General features: G+C 39.1%; 1 protein-coding gene across 7 annotated transcripts in view; it reads left to right on the top strand.

Annotated features, from left to right (window-relative positions):
* CNOT4 (CCR4-NOT transcription complex subunit 4) overlaps positions 1–20,657 on the top strand; it is a 40,221-nt gene extending 19,564 nt beyond the window's left edge. For 4 of the 7 annotated variants that reach the window (XM_032203329.1, XM_032203313.1, XM_032203321.1 and 1 more), the window contains 5 exons: positions 1,792–1,849; positions 2,132–2,381; positions 4,129–4,626; positions 19,149–19,361; positions 20,118–20,657. In XM_032203329.1, coding sequence (XP_032059220.1) covers positions 1,792–1,849; positions 2,132–2,381; positions 4,129–4,626; positions 19,149–19,361; positions 20,118–20,419 — 1,321 coding nt within the window. In that variant the 3' untranslated portion in view covers positions 20,420–20,657. The remainder of the gene's footprint in view (positions 1–1,791; positions 1,850–2,131; positions 2,382–4,128; positions 4,627–19,148; positions 19,362–20,117) is intronic. The other 3 variants (XM_032203353.1, XM_032203345.1, XM_032203337.1) reach the window with 1 other exon arrangement.
* The last annotated feature ends 1,575 nt before the right edge of the window (positions 20,658–22,232 follow it).

Genomic DNA, 22,232 nt, shown 5'->3' with positions numbered 1-22,232 from the left:
TCAGATGAGAAAATAAGGTGAACATTAATATTTCAAGAGGTGGTGTTGCTGATTAGAGAGCTAATGCATTAACACTGAGTGCTGCTGAAAATGGTACCTTATTTTAGTAGCAGTTTGTCTGAGGTATGGACAGAGATCCAACAGTTGCATCTCAGTAGTGACATGCAGCTTCCTCCTCATCTTTTTTGAAAAGAATGTGCTATATATAGGTAAATGTTGTGACTAATGGATAATGAATCTTACTCTTGAGGACTGAAAGCATGTCTTAGAATTACAGGCTGCTTAAGCAGGTTCAAGTATAATACACATTATCCTTCAGTGTTTAGGCCATCATTAGAAGTTGTTGTTGCATAGGTTTAGGCTGCAGTGTTGTGACTTTCTGTCAAAGGCTTTGAGAGAGAACGAACTTGGAACATCAGCTCTACAATCAGGATGATTTAATGAAGCGTATACAGCAAATTCTTATGCTGTTGATATTCAGAAATTACTGACATAAGGAAGTTTCTTCCAAGTGGAAGAACTTTCTTCGTGCTGTTCAACCACTTATAAATAAATCTTCACTGGACTAATACTTGTTTGCAAAACTAATCTTCTGATTTTTCTTCTGTAGTCATAAATACTTGACCTTCAGGTAGCTTTATGAATTACCAATGTGGCATTCTTTTGCCCCAAAATTGTTTTTGTTAATGGGTAACACTTAAACACTTTCTTCACAATGAAGAAGGATGTATTTTGCTGGGTTTAGATAGTCATCCTGAGAACAAATACTGGAGGAATTGAATTTTGGACCTTGCTACATGGCTCTATGCAATATCGCACTTTGTTTTCAAACAGCCCTTGCTACTGCAACTTGTATCTACAATCTGAAGTCTTTGACTAGTTAAAATATGTTATTTTGCACTAACAGATTGGGCCTGTAATTTGAATTGTATCACGTTCATGTTCTTCAGGTCCTTGTCTGTAGGACCAGTGTTCTAGGCTGTTTAGTTGGATGCTTGTGCATCTCTTCTTATGGTAGATAAAATGAAAATATCTTTAAGTTGCAAAGCCATTAGCTTGGTATTTAGTGTAACTAAAGCTGCTCACAAGTGCCTGTCAAATCTTCAATCCCAAGGTATGCCATTTTTAGCTGAGTCATGTTAATTCCCAGTGAATAGCTTTCTTAGGTGGTTTTCTGCTGTACCTTATCTTCAGTTCTCTTTATTGGCAGTTCTTTGTATTGTCTCTTCCTTCATTTTTTTCCCTTCTATCATCGCAAAGCTGTTTTCTCATTTTCTCACCTTGGATCTAATTTCTGCTAGTTAAAGCTTTGAGGCTGATGGAAAGCTTGACTTGCCACCAGGATTAAGTATTTAATTTATTTTCCTATCTCTCCCTAAACTTATCTAGGACTCACGTGGGAACTGACACCATAGGTGTTTAGAAAACCCAACTTTCTCTCCAGTAATAAAATAGATGGAACTGACAACAAATGTATACTGCTATACTAAGAGTCCTGGTTTTTGATTGGCTAAGAGTTATTCTGAAGATACTTAAAATTTTCCTTTTGTTCCACAACAGGGGAATCAACAAGCAGAGTGGAAAGTGGTGGGAAGAAAAATTGTGGCAAATATTTAATCACAAATATTCCAATAAAGTCTAATAAATACTGGACTTTTTTCTTATCTCTCCCAATTTAATTTTGGTTTGTGTTTCTTTCAAGGTTTTTCTATCTCTACAAAATCAAATGTTGAAGTTCACGTTAAATACTTCAATGACTTACTGACTTTTTTCCCCCTCCCACTTTTGCAGCCCTATCGACAAACCTTCAGATTCCCTCAGTATAGGAAATGGTGACAGCTCCCAGCAGGTAAGACAAAGATAAATGCTGTGAATGTAAGAATTGAGTTTGTTTGGGTTGGTACAACTTGTAGTTTCAGAAGGAAATACTTTCTGAAGTATTGTATGACTTCAGTTGAAACAAAAACATGCTACTGCTGAATTGCTTTAGCGTTAAACCTTGTACTGAGCTATATATTAACTAAAGGTAATGTTGCCAATAACTTTGAAGATTTTTTTCAACTGTTAGTGAAGAATATTTTATATATAAATGCTCATGACCTAATTGTCTCTCTTCCTTCCTTGCCTGTAGATAACAAACAGTGACACACCTTCACCACCGCCTGGTTTAACAAAACCCAATCCAGTCATACCCATCAGTTCATCTAATCACAGTGCACGGTCCCCTTTTGAAGGGGCTGTAACAGAATCACAGTCGCTCTTCTCTGACAACTTTCGGCACCCGAACCCCATCCCTAGTGGGCTTCCTCCATTCCCCAGCTCTCCACAGACTTCAAATGACTGGCCTACAGCACCAGAACCACAGAGCCTCTTCACATCAGGTACACACACCTCTGTACCCAGCTTCCACTGTTCTATATTGGTTCCTTTTTGCAGCCGATGCACTGTAGAACCAAAAAGTCTAGGATATGCTTTATATAACTTTCCACCACTTCCCAAATATTTGAAATGTTTTTCTACAGTACAAGTGAATTGCACTGACATAATAATTTCTTCTAAAAGAAGCTTTACAGAACTTTCAAACTGCATGGCTAAATTTTCAAAGTGCTTTAGTTTTTCTTAGCCACGTGTCTTTTTAAGTAATAGGATGAGTGACATGTATTGTACGCTACAGGTTTGTTATTAAAATTAATCTGTTTATAATCTGCAATTCCAATATCAGAAGCTGTGCAGTAGAATTCCACATGTTCTTTAGTATCCTGCATAGTTATCTGAAGCTGCCTAATCTTTCTGAAGTGAGGTTGCATACATTCAGAAAAGGTAAAAGTACTGTTAATTGCAGCAATTGAAAGATACAAAATACCACTTTACATGAATGAAACATCATTTTAGGAGTATTGATATAGTCTTGGGAGTGGTTATCATTTATAGGGTTTCCAAATTAGAAACCTAAGGGATGTGTTTGAAAATTAAACAAAACAAGATCAGTAATAAATAGAATGTAATGATGCTTTGGGATAGAATAGCATTTTACTTACCAGCTAATCTTCTAATGCTCATCTCCTTCTCGAGGTCATAATCCTGTTTGTAAATAATATTACCAAGAAAATTACCTGCTGTTAAAGCGCTATATGTACCAGTTTTGTGAGGATTAAGTAGCAGTGGGAGACAATTTCCAGGTGTTTTCTTTCATAATTGATACAAAATATATGGCTGCTATTAAAGTGAAAGTATGATGGACAGGGGTTTTTGTCTGTCTACCAACACTTTTAATCTGAAAATGAAATTGTAGGTTTGTTTTCTGAGAGGATGCTAGACTTGATTTTAATGGTACCTAAGGCAGCAGTCCAGGTTCCCTGCCAGCAGAGGGAGTTGTTGTAAGTGATAGTACCTTGTACTCATCAGCTTTCTTCACTACAATTTTTAAGGAAAAATATGGTGAAAATAGGATCAGCGTTCTCTGAACCTGAGCTAATAAACTTAACCAGTATAATACAATGAAGTGCTAACTGCAAGTGCAGGGAAGACCAACTCTTCTGCCATGCTGCTTAAGAATATTTGCCAATATCTTGTAATGCAGTTCATTATTTCCTTTGTTTAATTGAAGCACATACATCATAATTTGGCTTTTTGTCATAATAGCAGATGCTGTGTTTTAACCACTGCTCAAATGTATCTGAGAGGGAATACCCCCACCCCCAGTTCTTTGCACAGCACAGTTGAAGCACAGCGTTAATGTTTAAAGAGAAATACTGAACTGAATAACAACTTTAAACTCTGGCCACACTTCTCTCCAGTAATTTGGGTGGAAAGAAAGTCCTAATGCTTGGTTTCTTTCTACTCTTCTTTTACTGAAAAATGCTTATTTCACAAAAGCTTTTGTGCAGTCGGAGCAGTTCTGTAATAAAACTACTACTTGCTAGTTCTACCACTTCAGCTTAAGTAGAAATCTATTACAGTCTGGTCTGAAAATGGATTTCCAAGCTGATAAAATGGAGTGTGTCTTTGAGAAATTTACAAAGAAATATTACATGAAAGATAAAACTGGCAACATAAATTATACTGAGGCTGAGATTTTTGTATGGGCAAATACTAATTCTTGTTCTAAATCTTATTCCTCTCCAACAGAAACTATACCAGTATCTTCCTCCACAGACTGGCAAGCGGCTTTTGGGTTTGGTTCCTCCAAACAGCAAGAGGACGACTTAGGGTTTGACCCCTTTGACATCACCCGCAAAGCCTTAGCAGACCTGATTGAGAAGGAACTGTCAGTCCAAGACCAACCTTCCCTCTCGCCCACATCTCTTCAGAACCCTACCCCACACACTACAACTGCCAAAGGGCCAGGCTCTGGATTTCTGCATCCTGCTGCACCCGCAAATGCCAACTCTCTCAGTAGCACCTTTCCACTCATGCCACAGAGGTTCCCACAGTTTCAACAGCATCGAGCAGTTTACAACTCCTTCAGTTTTCCAGGCCAAGCAGCTCGCTATCCTTGGATGACCTTCCCACGCAATAGCATCATGCACTTGAACCACACAGCAAATCCCACCTCAAATAGTAATTTCTTGGACTTGAATCTCCCACCACAACACAGCACAGGTCTGGGAGGGATCCCTATATCAGGTAGGTGAATCAGGACAGCCATGAATATGACTTAATGCGTACTTTCAGTTTCTGAGTCAGGACAGGGAAAGGTAATAGCCAGTTAAAAGTGGTAGAACTGTCTCTTAACTGTCATACTAGGCTTATGAAGAGAGGGAGGAACATCATTTTCAATAGACCCTCTCCATTAAAAAAAAAAAAAAAGTATATGGATGTTTAGCCTTGTAATATTGAGCTTTATAAGGAAGGTGGAGTATTCTGTGCCCGCTTAATTTTGTGCCAAAATAGACTGGTATTTTGGTTCTTCAGTCTTGCCAAACTGGCTTTCCTTAAGGGTAGGCCATGAAAGTAAATCGTGACTTCTGTGTTGGTGTGAGGTGCTGACCAAAATTACTGAAACTGCAAAAATGTAATGATTTGTGCCACATGTCTTGGCTGGGGTTGTTCCCTCTTGTGCATAACCAAATGGATGCATAGTAAAATGTTCAGTGCTGTTCATTTCTGTACTTCAGATGGCCTTAGTAGTATCACATATCACTCTTTCACTGAATGGATGCTTGTAATGTTTGTAAGAGGCTTCATCCTGATTGTAAGGCTTGTGATGTTGGAGGAAAATAAATGTGTAATCAGGTCGTTTGCTGCCCTGAATTAGCTGAGAGGCTCCTGCAGCAAGCTTTACAACTAAGGAGCTAACTTTAACAATAATTGTTCTGATTAAAACTTCATTTCTAGAATTTCTAAATCCTTCTGCAGCTCCTATATGGCTTGGCCCACCCAAAAATTATTTTTCTATTGTATTAGGTTTATAAGGAAGTGCAGAAACTCTAAGTTCTTTGTAGCCTTGACATGAAGAAAATGGTCTTGAGATGTTGCCAATGGTAGTTTCTTTAGGTGGGGTTTGAAGTACTAGGTATACTGTAAGGAGGTGACCTAGAACAAGTCACTTTGGTTTTGATGCTCTAGTGCAAGAGCTAATTCTGGCTGTTCCCTTGTTCTGTGTCCTCTTTGGAGGCTTATTGAAGCTGTGGTACTGCCCTAGAGTTGTCTGTTTCATAGTATAACTATTTTGTCCAGATGACAAATGCAAGTAGTTCAAAGTCTTTATGCTAGCAGTGACAAAGATTTAAAATAAAAATGGGAGGGGGGAAGAGTTGATGTTGAGTCAAAAATGCAGCACCTATAGCACTGCAGACTGTTGCTCTCTCTCCCCTAAACTGCAGAGAACTTACAGGAAATTTTCTTGTCTTTACTGCTGAATTGTAAAACCCTCCTCATCAAGAGCCTGGTAACAGTGCTTAATCTTGTGGATTAAGAGCACAGGAAGATCCTTCAGTGTTGAAAACTGATCTGTTTGCAATGTAGGTTATTCTCAAGTTTGTCAAAGTATTTTTTTTTTTTTTTAAAGGCATTATTTTAATTGCCTTTGACAGTTTGAAAGTAGAAGGCTTGGTACTCCTGAAGAGCCAGTTGTGTGCTCTGGTTGATGCACGCAGCCCATGTCACGTGCTTTTCCCATATGTTTTAAGGCAACAGAGGTGGTACTTGAATGTATCCTTTTTTGTATACAACTGCTAGAACCAATTAATCTCAAAATACTTTTGGCAGATACAGTGCTGAGAACAGAAAGCAAACATCTGCTGTAGTCTCTATGGAAAGTTCCTTTGAGTTGGTTTTAAACTTGTTATAGAAAAAACACTGTTGCCTGGTTCACAATTAGATAGCATTAGCAGCTGCTATGCAAATGCTTCTCAGCTGATCTGCATGTCAGTTCACTCTTTTCAAGGTACATGGGATCTGTGTGAACACAGATTACTGCTTTTTCCTTGTCCTGTTGTCAAAAATCAGCTGAAGTGTCAAGTAGGTCTGGTATTGCTTATGCTAGTTCACAGAGTTTGTACTACTTGTATAGTGTTTAGTGTCTTGGGTTTCCTGCAGTGATTCTAACTGCTTCAGAAATACAGTTTGGAAATCAGGAGGTGCCCTCATGCCTCTTTTGATATATTGACTTGCTAGTTTCCAATTCATTGAATTCATTTTCAAAACTGTATCTAGTGCACAAGCTTTACAACAAAGTGTTTTGTGAAAGGGTAATGCCTGTTCTTTAGGCTTGTTTTTAATCTCCCAGTAGCAGGTATGTAATTGTAGGACTTCCCTAGTTTCCATATTTGATTTATGGATTCAGGGAGGCAAGTTGCATATGAGTAAAGAAACCATGTAGGCATGACTTTTTTAGTGGTTTATAACAGACTCTAGCTGGTGTAGAAAGGCCGCCTGTATCACTAGAGCCATTTAGCAGTATGGAGGAATTAGCTGCAGTATATCTGAAGCTCCTGTTAGCTTTGTTCTTAGTCTGTATTAAGGTATTTTAGAAAATGTTACCAACTTGGCTGTTTCAGATATAACAGCAAAAGAAACGGAGTGTAAACAAAACCTTTATGTTGTTTTCTAGCAGAGACTCCAGTGCTGTCAAAGTTGCATGTTTGCTGAGGGATCTCATCAATGTTTTTTTTACAAACCATAAAAGACCATAAATTCCTAAAGCAGATGATACGGGACAAGCCATTTTAAAAAAAAAAACAAAAAACAAACACATTTCTTCTGTGCATCATTCTGCCTGCTGTGTTTAACCAACCCTTTTCAACTTTTCCACTCAATTTATGTGAAAACAAGCAGCCCTTAAACTCTTCAAAATAAATTGTTTTTCAAAGTTAGTAAGCTACTTCCTAGGCTTTCTAAGTCCTAACTTTAGCTGGTTTCACTTAAGTGTATTTGTGTTTTTGAAGCTTGTATGAAAACAGAAATGTCTTCTGAACTCCTGCTGCTTCTGCTTTATGTACACATTGGTATTTCCATGAATGTGAAGTACTTGTGTTTGACATGTTAAATGTAATATTTTAAAGGTGCCTTTTTGTCTAGTTTCAAATCAGATCTGTGCTGTATTTCTAATTCCATAGCTCCAAGTTGAGCTATTTGGCAATGCACGCTAGATTTAAATGGAAGGGCACGGGTGCTACCTAAATGAGAGCTTAAAACATTTAAAAAATACTTTATATGTGGAGCATGGTAGCCTGTTTCTCAGTGGTAGTACTTACTAAACTTACTCTGCTGCTACCAGTGAAGTATAGACACAATAGATTTCATAGTAAAATTATGCATATACTTGAAATTTGCCATATCCATCAGACATGATGTTGTCCCCAATCTATTTCAATGAACTTTTTAGGGCCAGTTTAGGCTTTAGTGGAATGGGTTAGATGGCTTACTGTGTAAATATGCCTCAGGATAAAAGTTCAGTGCCTTCTTTCTGGACAGCATGGTTGTTGCTAAAAGCAATCTTACCCTGGATGGTGTGGGGAAGGGCTCTCCTTTATGCTGCGGATAATGACTAAGGAAAGATGCACCAGCAGCACCATGAGTAGATGTGTGCCTTTTTTAATATTACCGCAGGCTATCAGAAAGCTTTGATAGTTGATACACTGTCATCTTTGCTGCCTTACCTGGTTTGATGGTCTAAAACAATATAGTATTGGGTCACAGAATAGAGTAGGGCTCTGTTTTGAGACAGATGATACAATGAGATGCATGGCTATAAATAATGGGAAAACGAAAAATAGTTTAGTGGGTGTTTGGTAGGCATGGATTTTATTACATTGAAAAAATACAGGAACAAATTTACCCAGCTAAAAGTAGGAAAAAAAAATGTAAATTGGCTAACCTCTCCTGACAATTTTATGCAATACGTGAGTAAAATTTTTGAAACATTGGCTGTTGTTTCATATATTAATTGCATAATTATTATGAATTCAATTCCAAATTAGGAGAAAATGTAATTGTAAAAACTTCTCAATTCAGTTACAATGAGATGGCTTAATTCTAACTTTTCCAGGACTAAAGGTACATAACAGTGTGTGTATTATCTGTTCCACAGATACTAAAAATCTATGATACTTGAAATAGTCAAGTGGATATAGAGACAGTTAGGAAGCATAAAGACTTAAACCCTGTCTCTAGCAGTATCAGTGCAACTTAAACAGTGCTGTCTCATGTCCCTTTATTTTGTTGCAGTGCTTGAGAGAGCATTTTGTCACGCTTTTCCTCTTGGTCTGACAATGTGAAAGGTTTAATGCCAGTTTTAAGTTAAGTATAGGTGCTCATACACTTAAGAGTAAGATGCATTAGGCCATTAATTTTCTGTTCTAAGCCTTTAAAGAAGACTGCTTGCTCCCTTGATGGTCTTCGGTGACATTTGGCTTTCTGTCAAGCCAAAGCACTGCAGCTTCATGTTGTCTTTTCTGTGCTCCTGATAAGATCTATGGCTGCCTGTAGCTGAAGCCTTTATCTGATTAGGTGTAAATATTGAAAACAGTGAATCTGTTGAAAATCTGAACTGAAGCAACTAATTGCTTAAGTGCTGGGTTTGGCACCTCCGAAGGCCTGCATCCTTCCAGAGCACAGAGCAGCTGCTTTCTGAAATCGATGTTATGCCAATGTCGAGATTGCTGCTCTCTTGAAAGTAGAGGACTGAACACTGCTTTTAAATTGTTGTATAAATAGGGTGGTTTAGAAATGACCCTCGTCTATTTCCAACATTGTTTTTACTGATCATTGCAGAGATCCCGTGTGCTGTTTTCATCAGCAAATATGATGCCATTCTTGGTCTAATCTCTGCCATTGAACATTCTGCTCCTCTCATCACTTCTTATGCCCAAGGTATCCAGTATCTTGTCATGGGGGTTCTTGGGCCTTTTCCCTTTCTCCCAGCTTATTTTGGAAATCCTTTATTCCTGCGTGCATTCCCCACCCCTGAAAGTCAGAGCTTACTTATAAGCTCTGACTATTCCTCCCTTTATTTCCAGTCCTGATTAATTTTGTATTTCACTAGTGAAGAGGTGAAATGCTCAGCACCATATGTAACAAATTCAATTGGAAACAAATTTTTGGCTTGCTTGCTTCCCTTACTCCAGAGGTGCAAGGAGGTATTTTTAATGCTGCTAGGTTTAAAATACAGTGTATGGAAGTGAGATTTCTGATTTATTTTTAAAATATTAAATCTGTAGCCAATTTTAAATCACATGGTTTAAAGCCTGCTGTGAATATTCATTATCATACCTCTGTTACCTTGTTCATCAATTCCCATATACTTTGCATTCACTAGTAAGTCCTGTCTTCCGTAGCAACATAATCTTGTCATTCTTTTTGAAAACTTCATCCCCAGCACCTATCCTTCAAGTCTTGCCATTTCTCCATCTGTCTTAAAGTCTCATTTGACCTCCCCCTGCCTCGGTGCCTTTTTGGTGTTGATACAGCAACTGTTTTAAAATCCTATGGAATTTTTCTTAAGATTGTACAGGAGATAATGTTCCAAATAAAGCTTACTGTATAAATACCTATTCCTTCATCTCTGTGAGCTTGGTTCAAGCTCTTACTAAATTTTTGAAAATGTTTAATCCTAAGATTATTAGGGATGGCAGTTAAGGACAGGCATTCTGCTTTTCTTTTTGCCTGTTTTTTAAATGTCTAATTTTCCTTTGAAAGAAAAATGTGACGATGTAAATATAAAAATAAAAACCCTCCAACTTTTCTTGGCTGCAGCACATCAGAGGAATGACTAATCATGTTAACATAGCTAGACTCCAAGCAAATGCTATGTTGGCTGAAATTGGCCCGTGTGGCTCACCTAATTTGCACCCTGGCCCATCAGTCCTGACAGCTTTCAGGTAACTCCCCAACAAGAAGCAGGGGAAGCAGACACGGGGAGGGAGTTTCAAGTCAGCCCTTCCTGACTGTTCTGTGTCGCCAGTAGTCTCACAAAGAAGCTTTAGCTGCTTGAGCACTGTGGCCTTTGCCTGTATTTTAGGGATGGTAGACTGAATTTATTGCATGAAAGCAAGAACTTTTCACTATTAAACTATTTAAGAGCAGTTCACCAAATGTTATAAAAGCTGTATCAAACCAATAGTGGTGTCAAATGAGACCACATCTTGGGAATGGACTTGAAACTTCAAATCTTTCTGGGTCAAGTTGATTTTACAAATTCTAATTATGGCTGAGTTTTAACAAAAAGCACACGGTTCATAAGCTTTCTACATAAATGTATTTCTAAGTAAATCAACTTGAATAGCCACTGAGAAAAGTTGAGCATAATTAAAAAAAAAATTGTAATAGTTCAGGAATGTAAGTGAAATACCCTAAAGAAACAACAGCAATTAAAAGAACAGTGTTATGAAAAGTGTTTTTTCCTTCGGAATGACACCAAATCTCTCTTTTCTCTGCTTTGTCATCTCTTTGTTCCTTCCCCGTCACAGCCTCGGTTGAATTTTAGCTTGTTCCCAAAGATACCAATTTAAAAACTATACCTACATATGTGTATATTTGTATTTAAAGTGGGTCATCTCTGTTGGAGGATACTATTTAGTAATCAGAATTACTGTCATGATGGGGGGTTTGTTTTTCTTTAGGTTTCTTGAACCTTCTCACAGAATGAAATATATATACACCTCAGCTGTAATGGTTGCATACATGGAGAAATTAAAAATGTGCCTGTAACTTCTTAATGTATGCATGTACTGTACGAATGCTGTTCTCGCAGCCTTCATCAGTGGATTGGTTAGGAATTCCTGGAATCCTGAATTCGTAACTGTATAGGCTCTTGCTAATTATTGATCATGACACTGAAGATCAGTTTTCTTTACCAGTTCTAGTTACTGTATTGACCATGGGGAATATCCCGTGCTTTGTTTTATACTCACATATGCATGTACCACAAGTACATGTAAAGGATTTTCATTTGAGGTCAAAGCCTTTTTTTTGTTGTTTTTTTTTTTTTATTAACAGTTAGGATAACCTAGTAAGATTGAAATCTGATGCAGAAACTAAGGGTAAGCAGCAGGTATACTTAAGTGAAAATTGTTTTTTTCCCTCAGGTAAATGGAAATTGTATGTCTTTCAGATTTCTAAGTCCAGTTTTCCATGTGTAGGATTCTTCATTGCAGTGCCTTTAACAGTCTTGATGAGCTCAGTTTAGGTTTACATTAAGATTTGGTATTATCAGTGATGAGAACTGCATTTAGTCTTATGAGATCTATTCTTGGATGAGGAATTGGCTCACACGAAAAGGGTATTTACTGACTAAAGTGGAAGTACTACAGAATGTCATTATTGCAGGTAGGACAGTGGACCCCAACTTGATTGAGGTCCTACACTGGAATCCTATATACTTTCAGCAATAAATAATTAAAAAGTAATAAAAATGCTGGAATAGTCCAGGATACTCTGAAAACATCTGATTCGAAGTCAGCATGTTTTTCAAAGTGAGCGAGAATCTTGATTTGAAATTTTCTTAGGGCTTAGAATTAGGTGGCTGGCTGCTATAATTATATATTAGATTTGGTCTCTTGAACTGTGGTAAGTACAAGTCAGTCACAAGGGCAGAATACTAATACAAAATTGCTTTTTCTCAAACCTGATTTAAGTTCTGACACTGCACATACAAGTAAATATGAATCTTCCTATTGAATATCTGTCTTAATAGTTACTTAGTCAAAGAAAGCTTAAAGGTTATACTGTCAGACCTTCAGCAGAAAGGAAAATTATTTAGAAAAGTTTTTTCTCCTTCAAAATGTATAGTTTAGAAATCAATATATTCCTCTTGTACTTGATAGTTTGCTTTACTGGCATCTTTTTTTTTTTTTTTTTAAAAAAAGTGCAGTTTAAGTGAAAAAGAGTGCCTTTCTGATTTACATGACATCTATTAAATTGGGTAGATTTGGGATTAATATAACCATAGAAATCAATGTGGTATTGAGATAAAAGCTGCCTTATTTGCATTACTTCAAAGTTCAGAGTAGAGTAGTGCTCTTTATTACCAAATCCAATTTTGTGTCTGTGTACATGTATTGCTGTTTTCCCTTGCTCTGTGAGTTCGTGACCGTAAGACTTTCCTGTGAAACCTGCTCTGGGGAATGATATTTAGAAAGCTGTTTTCCTCGATCACCAACTTGCTTCTGGTGCTTAGAGAATGTCTGTGAGGCTTTTACATGTTTTCCTTAGCAGCTTTATCTTCCAGTACTCCTGTCACTTCATATCTCCCTTGCATGAAGTGGCTACTTGTATTCCTGATGAGCAGTGCTGCTGTTCAAATGTGGACAGATTCAATCTTACTCTGACAGTGATGTTTTCAGGCTATCGTGAATCTGTGTGCCGCTTTGGCATTTAGTTTAAGCATTGTACGTTTCCTAGAAATCCCAAACACAGAATCAGTGAAGTCTGAGAGTGAAATCCTTAGGCCACAGCAGTATGAGCAGAATTTTACTCACTCAATTTCATGAGCAAACAAGCTCACTTGTATTAAAGTGACACAGGTATGGTTTTATCATCACTGTTCTGATGATGATAGAGACTTTGAATGAAAGGTTTTTGAATTTCTCTAGTGTGATGGGAATCACTTCATTTTAGGATGGAGCAAAATGTCCTCTCCTCTCTCCCCCTACAGAGTGAAATATTGAACATATTTTTGCAAAAGAGAAATGCCAATAGTAGAGGGGAGTCTTGAGCTGAAAATGAAGAAGCCTCTATCACTTCAGAACAGGTTAAGGAGCTGTTTCATGGAAAGCACAGGATACCTGTGGTATCTGTTAAAATAGTAGCACAGAGTGCAGGCTTGGACTAATAGGGATGTCATACCAAGGGTATGCTTTGGTGGTGGCCATGCTTAGCTCTGATCAAGTAGGGAAAAACTCCTGGTGAACTCCTTCAGGTCCTCTTTCCTGTTTTTTTTTTTTTTTTTCCCTGTCCTGGGCCCAGCTTTGTAAATCTGGTTGTTTTGCCAAGGCTTCAAAACTGTTACTGTACAGTGTCCTTGAAGCTTTCATAAGGGCCTCCTAACAGGTCATTGCAGTGGGCGTTCTGGTCCTGAGCACACCTTGGTGTTCTGTGTGCTTCTATTCCTACCTTGTGCAGTTACACAACACTGCGAAGAGGTTTATTTTTCTCTCATACAGTGGTTTCCCTCTGAATTTCTTCTGCTTATTTGAGGCTTTTCTGTAGCACTGTTGTGTGCCTTGGTCACACACGTGGCATACTGATGGGTTCTTCAAAAATAAACAAACAGTGGCAGCCCTGATTTGCAGGACTGTTTGCTCTCCAGCAGGACCAGAACAGTTAGGACTCCTGGCATAAAGATATTTAAGTTTTATGCAATTAGTACAATCAAGCTCTTATATTAGCTTGGAATATAATTTTGGCAAAGAACTGCACTTGCTTTACATTCACGTAATGTGATGGTCTTGTGATCTTTGTTATTTAAGAATGTGCTGATTGAGCCTTGATACAGATTTGATCATAGTCTCGTATTGGAATTAGGACAAAGATTTGAAAGGGTCCAGTCTTTGTAGGACGTTGATCTCAGTGGGTTTGCCTCCCACCAAATAAACTGGAAGATGTGCTATCCCATTGCCCTTGATATAAAAAAGATCAAGTGGGGTAGCCAAATTTGAAATACCTTTGTGTTTTAAATGGTCTGCATTGTAGTGTTGTCTGTCAGAACTCATGAAGTTGTGAAACTGACAGTTATGCAGGCTTCCTCCCAAGTACTGATTATGAATGATGAACCAATGCTTTTTTTGCTTGCCTATCATCCCCTTTACCGTCTCTTCCCCAAATACATGTCCTTCTACCTGATATGAAGGAACAATGTCAAAACATGTCAGACAAAAAAAGGCAGTGCAGTAAGACTAGCAGACTGGCTGCTAGGATGTCATGACGGGGCAGTGACTTCATTAACAAATCATGAAATCACCAGCTTTATACAGATCAGACTTCACAGTCGTACGCTGTTTTAAAATAACTAAGTATTTTTGCTTTATGGTGGATGGATAAACAGGTTATGTCCATGGTGAAGCATTTCTCTTCCCCTTGTTGGCTCAGTTTAAGACAATTGTTAACTGTTAAAATTTAGGTACAAGCGCTTCCATTCATGGTGACATACTACATCGGAAACATGGAGAAGTTCAGTGCCAGAACTGTGGGGTCTGTTCACCTCCGAAAACGCAGGTTTCCATTAGAGCAGACGGGATTATGGAATGCACATTAAGAGAAAATTAAGTTTAATATAGTCTGTGATCTGTATGTGAGCCCTTTTTTGTGCAAATAGTGGCGCTTTCAGGGGAGCTTCACTAGGTAATTCTCTTGTCTGGGGGACAAGGCTGGGGGGTGGGAAGGAAGGAGGCTCTAAAATGCTTCCAGTTTATCTTGGTGTATAAAACCTTTTCATTTTTGTGAACTGTATTTGGACTCTGTTTTCCCACTGTCCCTTGACATCCTGCTTTAAATTGGGGTGAGGCTGTTGAAGGAGACAACGTTTCCACTCTTTGAGAGAGGGAAGGAGTAGTGTGTTGGTTCTCATGTTCATAGGTTATGGTGTCCAACCAAGAAGGCTGCTAGCCAGTTAAAAATTAAACCTATTTGGTAGCAGGGTGTAAAGTTGGGAAAGATGACTTAAAAATGTCTTTTAGTAGATCTGTAGTAATGGGAAGTTACCCATTTGTTTATAAACACGGTACTAGCTTTATGGTCAAGCATGAACTTCGTTAACAAAACGAATGAACTTGCTGAGAGTCTTACTTACTTTCTGCAGGTGGTGGAAGTACTTTGTGTTTTCACTTAGACTCATGTTTAAAACTTGTCAGACTCCAGCACAGGCATGCTGATTTAACTGTGTGGTTTGAGTCTTGCTGGGTGGTGCCCTGAGATTGCTCAGGCACTGATTTGCATCAGGGTGCTATGTAACTGGCTGTCCTAGCTGGTTGCGGCCAGTAACTGCACAGTCAGAGTAGTGCAGGAGGCGTTGTAGGGCTTTGCAATCTCTGCCGATGCCATCTACCCATAACCGTCAATGCTTGTAACCCCTTCCCAAATGCCATATTGCAAGAGTAATTGCTGCATCTCTCCTTGGAAGCAGTGAGTCTGAGGAAGCTGAGCAACTTTGTTTGCTCATATCTGTTTGTTGGCTGGTTTGTTTTTTATAGTGCTGCTATTAGGCAAGCCAGAAGACTGTTACAGGCACCTGAGTGATGTGGTGCTTGCTTTTTCTTTATCAGAGAGCAGTATTCTTTTTTTTCTTTTTCATAGCTTGCTTTTTAGTCACATAAAACACAGCTGTCTGGGAAAGTAGCATCTCTTGGAATTTTCTCATTTGCTTGTACCTAGGAGCATGAGATTTCAATAAATTAAAAAAATATAAATGTTGAATCCTTTTAGGACTTCGATCTCTTGCATTCTGTGATTGTAAGTGGATTTTGTACTGACAGCTGAGATAAAGGACAGTTCTCCTGTGTCTGTCTTGTCTTCTGTTACAGTAAATACGAATGGTACACTGTGCCTGCCTTGCAGCCCGTCACTTCAACAAAAAGTGCCAGCCTCTTCTGTTCTTTGAAAAGGTTCCATGGAAAACTCTCTATTTCAAATGCTTGTTATCCTTCTGGACTCTTATGTACCCAGTACTCTGTCGTTTTGTATATGGCAATAACATGACAATAGTCAATATTTTTTTCTTAGCCCAAGGTAGCCTAATACCATACCATATTTATTTCCCTATCCCATTTCTTACAAGTTGTTTCTTTGTGGTGGCTATGACTTCATTAGACTTTCTTGGTGACATTATTTATCAGTGTGTGTATGCGTACAGGCATGTTGCAGGTGTGTAGCTTATTTGCTGTCTCATGGGCTTTGAGGGCGTATTGGGGTTAGTAACACCAGTGATTATCGTCATCACAAGCTTGCAGATCCCCAACTCACAGGTGTTACAAGTATGTTTGCTTACATGTGGTCTTAGTAAGCATCTTGTACATGCTTTTTGCCTCCGCAGTAGAAGTAATTAAAGTGAGCTGTATTTCCTTGCACAAGCCTTTGGAAGCAGTGGTAAGAAAACAGTGGAAACTGATACTGTGCCCTGGGGAGTCTGTCACAGTTCTTTCTGTGGCGGTGAGTCGGCTATTTTTGTTCGGAGAGCTGAATTTTGGAACTTATCTCATAGGCTTATGGATGTTGAGAGGATTGTGGGCAAAAATCTATCAAGGATATTTCTGGCTAGCACTTTTTTTTTTTTTTTAACTTCCAAATTTTTCAACCTCAGGATCAAGCAAATATACAGGTCTAAATGAAAAAGTAATTAACACCAAATTATTTAAAATATTTTGTGAGCATTGATATTGCCAGGAAATGAGTTCTGGAGAGCGCAGGAACTGGGTTTGATTTACAGTAAAAGAAATGAAAGTACAGATGAAAGCCAGCTGCATGCACTATGGCTCCATGCTAAATGAGCTTAGAGCCAGTCACTGATAAGCCCGCTCTTTTCTTCCAATGTGACTTACAGAGCAGCCCCATCGAACACACTTGTTGCTTCACGTGGTTGTGTGCACACGGTCATGCTGAAGTTGGGATGCCGGGCTGCTTTTCTCACATCTGTGTGCTAAGGTTACTAAAAGCTGCTCTGAGTTACTTGCTGGAGGCACAGCTGCAGTTCTGTTGCTGCCTGGGCTTTTTTTCTCCTGAAGCACATAAAATTTGAATCTGTAGATGGAGCATGCCCATTTAGTAATGGGCAAGCTTTAGGGTTTACTACTACCACATGATTTCTTGACTCATTATTTCTTTGCTTACTGTAGTGCTCAAGTTCTCTTTCATTTTAGTTGAGATACTTCATGTGCTAACCTCTGAAGAGGGGTTGCTGCACCTTAGCCAGCGAGTGGGGATAACATCAGTCAGCAGTCAAATTGCACTCCACAGACTTGTCCACGCAAATAGGACGGTCTCTGTAGTGCACTCCGCATTTCTGCGTTGTCCCTCTCCAGGCTCCGTGTGCAGAAGCAGTCTGGCCACAGATGTCCTAGATTTCAGCTGCTGTCCTGCTGCCTGTGGGCACTGGATCACACAGATGCTTATGCTGGAACAAACTGTGTTAAGCATGCCGAGGGTTAAAAATGAATGCATTGTCCCAGTAGTCGTCATAGGTAAAATGGGTATAGCAGGTCAGCATAGTAAGTAATTTTGAAGCTCAGTTTTGGCATGGGCTGAAATACAACTTACTGTTGTGATTTAAGTTGCTATAATTCTGTACAGAAAGAACATCTTAAGTTTTGTCTTCATATATGTAAATACATGTATGTATATAAATTCGGTCTTGGGACAGAGAGTTCACTGTGAAAGCACGGGATTTCAAGAATGTGTTACAAAAAGGGGATTGCTGGAGATATCAGCTCTTTCTGAGCGTTGCCCTTTACAAAAATTGCCAAGGAAATTTTTGATAGCAAGTGAGTTTACTTTCTTCAGTCTCCAAAGTTGCAAGTTAGTGATATCCTCTAATTTTCTGTGAAGACTTCAATCTCTTCTGTTGTTGATGGAGTAGCAGTGTTCTGTACGTATTCCACAGTAATGCTGCTAGTTGACATCAAGGTCTTTTCTTCAATTAGGACAGGTGGAGAAGGCTTAAAAAAAAATAGTCTGTATTCTAATTTTTTGTCACGGTGTAGTGCCAGCATGCTACCCACCGCTCTCTTTCAAATATGTTTGACAGAAAGCTGTATTTAATATTACTTTGCAGTATTGGCAGATAAAATACTAGGATGCTCTTGTCTTGTTTTGCGTTGGGATTCCTAAAGCAGGAGATGGATCCTACAACCCGATAGTCTGTTCTAGATAGCATGGTTTGCCACTTGTGTATGGGGATCACTTGCGGTAGTGCTAATAGCCAAGTCGTGCTGTTGTCCGTTTTCAATACGTGCCTTGAAACTTTGCCAAATAGTTCAGATTTGAGTGTTGCAGTATCCAGCTGGTTTGCTTCTAACGAAAGTTTGAGGATGTTGCTGTGCCAGAAATGACTCTGACGGGTCTCTAAAGAATTTTTGCTACTGTTCTTCAACTGCAAGAGGAAATCACGTTCCTTCCAGCTTCATGAGAACCTAGTTACTGTTTTCTTCGGAAGAACATCTGTAGGGCTGTGAATGAGCAAGCTCTAACAAAACAAACTTTTGTGATATATCCCTGCCTCCTGGTTCCTCAGGAAATTTAATCATGTTCGGTTTCTATAGCAAAGCCCTACCTAGCCTTTCTTCATTTTAATATACTTCAAAGAAAACAACCCTTTCGAACCTGCTGACCATTAATAAAGCAGATGAATTGGGTTATCTAGCTTACACTAGAGGTCCTTTCATAAAGGATCTGGTAGGTTTTCTCTAATCAATAATGGAGCCATTGTGCCCTTCGTTATTTGAGCCTCTGAACTGAAAAAACAAATGGGGAAATATGCATTGGGGGAGGAGTTAAATCTTCCTCCCACCCACTTACACTCGGTTTAAAACCTGCCAGTCCCTCTGGATAATTCATCAACCATATAAACATTTACCCTAATTTTTGGACAGGGAAAATATTAAATGCTTAGCTTAACAAGTAAAAACAAAATCCCATACCCCACCAAAGAAGGACATCTGTTTCTAACTTCAGCTTTTTATTTTTTTATCTTTCATTTTTTTTGTTGGTAAATCTCCCAGACAACAGCAGTTCTGTAGAGAGTTTAAATATGAAGGAATGGCAGGACGGGCTAAGGGCACTTCTACCGAACATTAACATCAACTTTGGTGGACTGCCCAATGCTTCTTCCCCCTCCAACGCCAACCACAGTGTACCAACGTCCAACACTGCCACCACCGACAGCCTGAATTGGGACAGCCCTGGCAGCTGGATGGACCCCGCAATCATCACAGGTAATCGTTTCTCACTCCTTCAGCTCCGCTGGCAAACCATCAAATGGGTATTTGGCACAAACTGATTTACATCTTGGAAAAAAAAAAAAAGTATGCGGTGGTCTCTTCCAGCTTCCATCCACAAAACCTCAAGGGTCCAGGAATTTTTGTGGAACCACTAGGTGAAAAGTGTCACGTAACCCTTTGCAGTGCATGTCCAGGACCTCTGCAGGCAGTCAGGGTGATCAGTGCTTATCTGTAGGGTCAACTTAGGTGTCCCTTCTGCAGGATGGCATGTCCGGTTTGTGCGCCGCTGGTCCTGAGGCACTGGAATCAGTAACTGGACTATGTTATTTAAAAAGGGACGTACTCCACTTGTTTATAAAGCTCTATTTTATAAGGCTGTCTGGTTGTGTTTTCCCTGTTAGAGAGGCTGAAGCATGATTCAGGTAGGCAGAGCAGGAAGAGAAGCATGCAGGGCGCAGGTAGGGTTTGGTGTGGTAAGCTCACGGAAACAGGGTCGCAGTCCTCGTGCAGAACGCTCGATAGAAAAATGTGTATCTTACAAAGGAGTGCTCTGAGGGGGAACTTTCTCCTGTCTGGATTTAAATATTAAATGTTTTGTGGGCAGGATAGCATATATAATGTAAAACGTGTTCTCTGTACAAACTAATCATGTTTTCTCACTGTTGTGTTAGGTTAAATTGACCTCCTTCATGCTCAGCTTATTGCTTCTGTTCTGACTTGCTTGTATCCTGTTTTTTCTTCTCTTTGTAGGTATCCCAGCATCCACAGGAAACAGTTTAGACACCCTTCAAGACGACAATCCTCCACATTGGCTAAAATCTCTTCAGGCCCTCACAGAGGTGGACGGCCCCAGTGCAGCGCCGTCACAGACACACCACAGTAACCCCTTCGGCACACAGATCCCTCTGCACAGAGCCAGTTGGAATCCCTACTCTCCTCCTTCAAACCCCACCAGTTTCCATTCCCCACCCCCAGGCTTTCAGACAGCCTTCAGACCCCCCAGTAAAACGCCCACAGATCTACTACAGAGCTCAGCGCTGGATCGTCATTAGGAAAGGTGGAAAAAAACAAAACGTTAGAAATGCAGGAAGTGTCCCACCCTGACTCCTCCCTATGCCCACCTACTGTTCCCTGTCATATCTTTCTTTCTGAAGAATCCAGTTCCTGATCAGACCTCCCCCCCAAATGCAATGCCATCGCAGGGTCATGACCAGATCTTTTTGTTAAGTTTCTGCTGAAGCCAGTGTTGGAAATACACTGTTTGAAATAATTCCTAAATATCCTAAGGAGGAAAAAAAAAAAGAGAGAGAGAAATCAAAATGCAGCCTCAATGCTTAAGGAGAATATTACTGTCTTATGTCTTTTTGCACATGAGTATTCCTGCCTAGTGGAAAAGTGCCGGTCTACAATAGGAGAAAAATGCAATGCAGAATCCAATGCAGAAATATGGAAAAGGTATTTAATTTAAATGAAGTTACTGAACATGTGGGGCAAGCAGTGGCCTAATATTTGTTTTTGCATTCAGTGTGGCACTACACAGGAAAAATGCTATGTCTTTTTTTTTCTTTTCAAAAAAGGCGACTTTATCGTGTCACTCAGTAAGAGGTTTGACATGAAGTGTGTTGAAAGACAAAACACTTAGAGCTATGAGTAACTGGCATGTTGCTGAAGAGTGGTTTAAAGAGGGGAGAATAAGATTTTTTTTAATTTTGGCTTTAGGTTTAAAGTAAACTTTAATGTTTTAAAAGTATTCACAGATTTAATACCTAGTGTATACATAATATAATTATAAGCAGCTGAAACACGAGTGATATTTACTTCAGTCTTTGTCTCCTCTGTCAGTCTCTCTTTCTTTTTTTTTTTTATAAAAAAAAAACACAAAGATTCACCTGATTAGGGCACTCTGGGATAGCACTGCATTGGGGCCACATGATCACCATCAGGAGCAACCTCTGACCTCCTCTGCCTGCAGCTTTTACTTAACCCTGTAGTTTCTGGACGTTTGTGCAGTATTGAAAAGACAGGAAAGAAACAGATAAACATGGTTATAACCCAACGCTAAAACTAAAACCAAGGAAATGTACCTCTTTCTTCAGAATTAAAACTAAAATCTTAAATAAAACAAAACTTGATGATGACTTTGTGTTTGCCTTTCTTTTTAAAAACAAAACAAAACAAAAAACTTGGATTTTGAAGTATTGCCATATGTAAAGCCATATGTCATTGCAAGATTTCTTCCTCCTGTTTGTCCGAATTGGAGCAATTTTTTCATGAAATGCTGCATTGCATGGTGACTTCTGTATTGAAGGGTGGAAAAAGCATAGGAATGTTAATCTTTTTAAAGGAAGTCTGTTGTCTTTACTCAGCTAATAGTTGGAGGATGAGTGTTTTTAGCCTTTATTGTCATCCTTTTAAATCTGAAGCATGAAAAGTTTGGTTTTGGTTTCTCAATTCACTACCGTGTCACTTGGGACAGATAGCATATAATAATGTTAGAATATGTGGCAAGAGAATTCTAGTTACAACTTGTTTCCTTCAGCATCTATTCTTTTTTTTTTTAAAAAAAAAAAAAAAGGTGTAAAATATTTTCACTGTGCAGCAAGGGATGAAGAGCTCTCAGCATACAGAAAGCCTCCAACAAGTTCTTATGCATCCAGCCAGAGATCAGTTTTGGTATTTAAAACCAGCAACCTTATGCCTGAGTGCTGGATTGAAGTCTTTGCTGCATAGCTCATGAGAGATGGCTGGGAGCCTGAGCTACTACAAGTGCCTGTGCAAAGGATTTCTCACATGATGCCAGCTGTACAGTCTGGCTGCCCTCCTAAAATGTTCCCTGTGGACAGGGGTGAGAAGGGGAATTCACAG

The sequence above is a fragment of the Aythya fuligula genome, chromosome 1 (assembly GCF_009819795.1).
Source record: "Aythya fuligula isolate bAytFul2 chromosome 1, bAytFul2.pri, whole genome shotgun sequence".
Classification (NCBI taxonomy): Eukaryota; Metazoa; Chordata; class Aves; order Anseriformes; family Anatidae; genus Aythya; species Aythya fuligula.
Note: the sequence above shows the minus strand (reverse complement) of the source record. Positions and strands in the feature narration are given on the sequence as shown.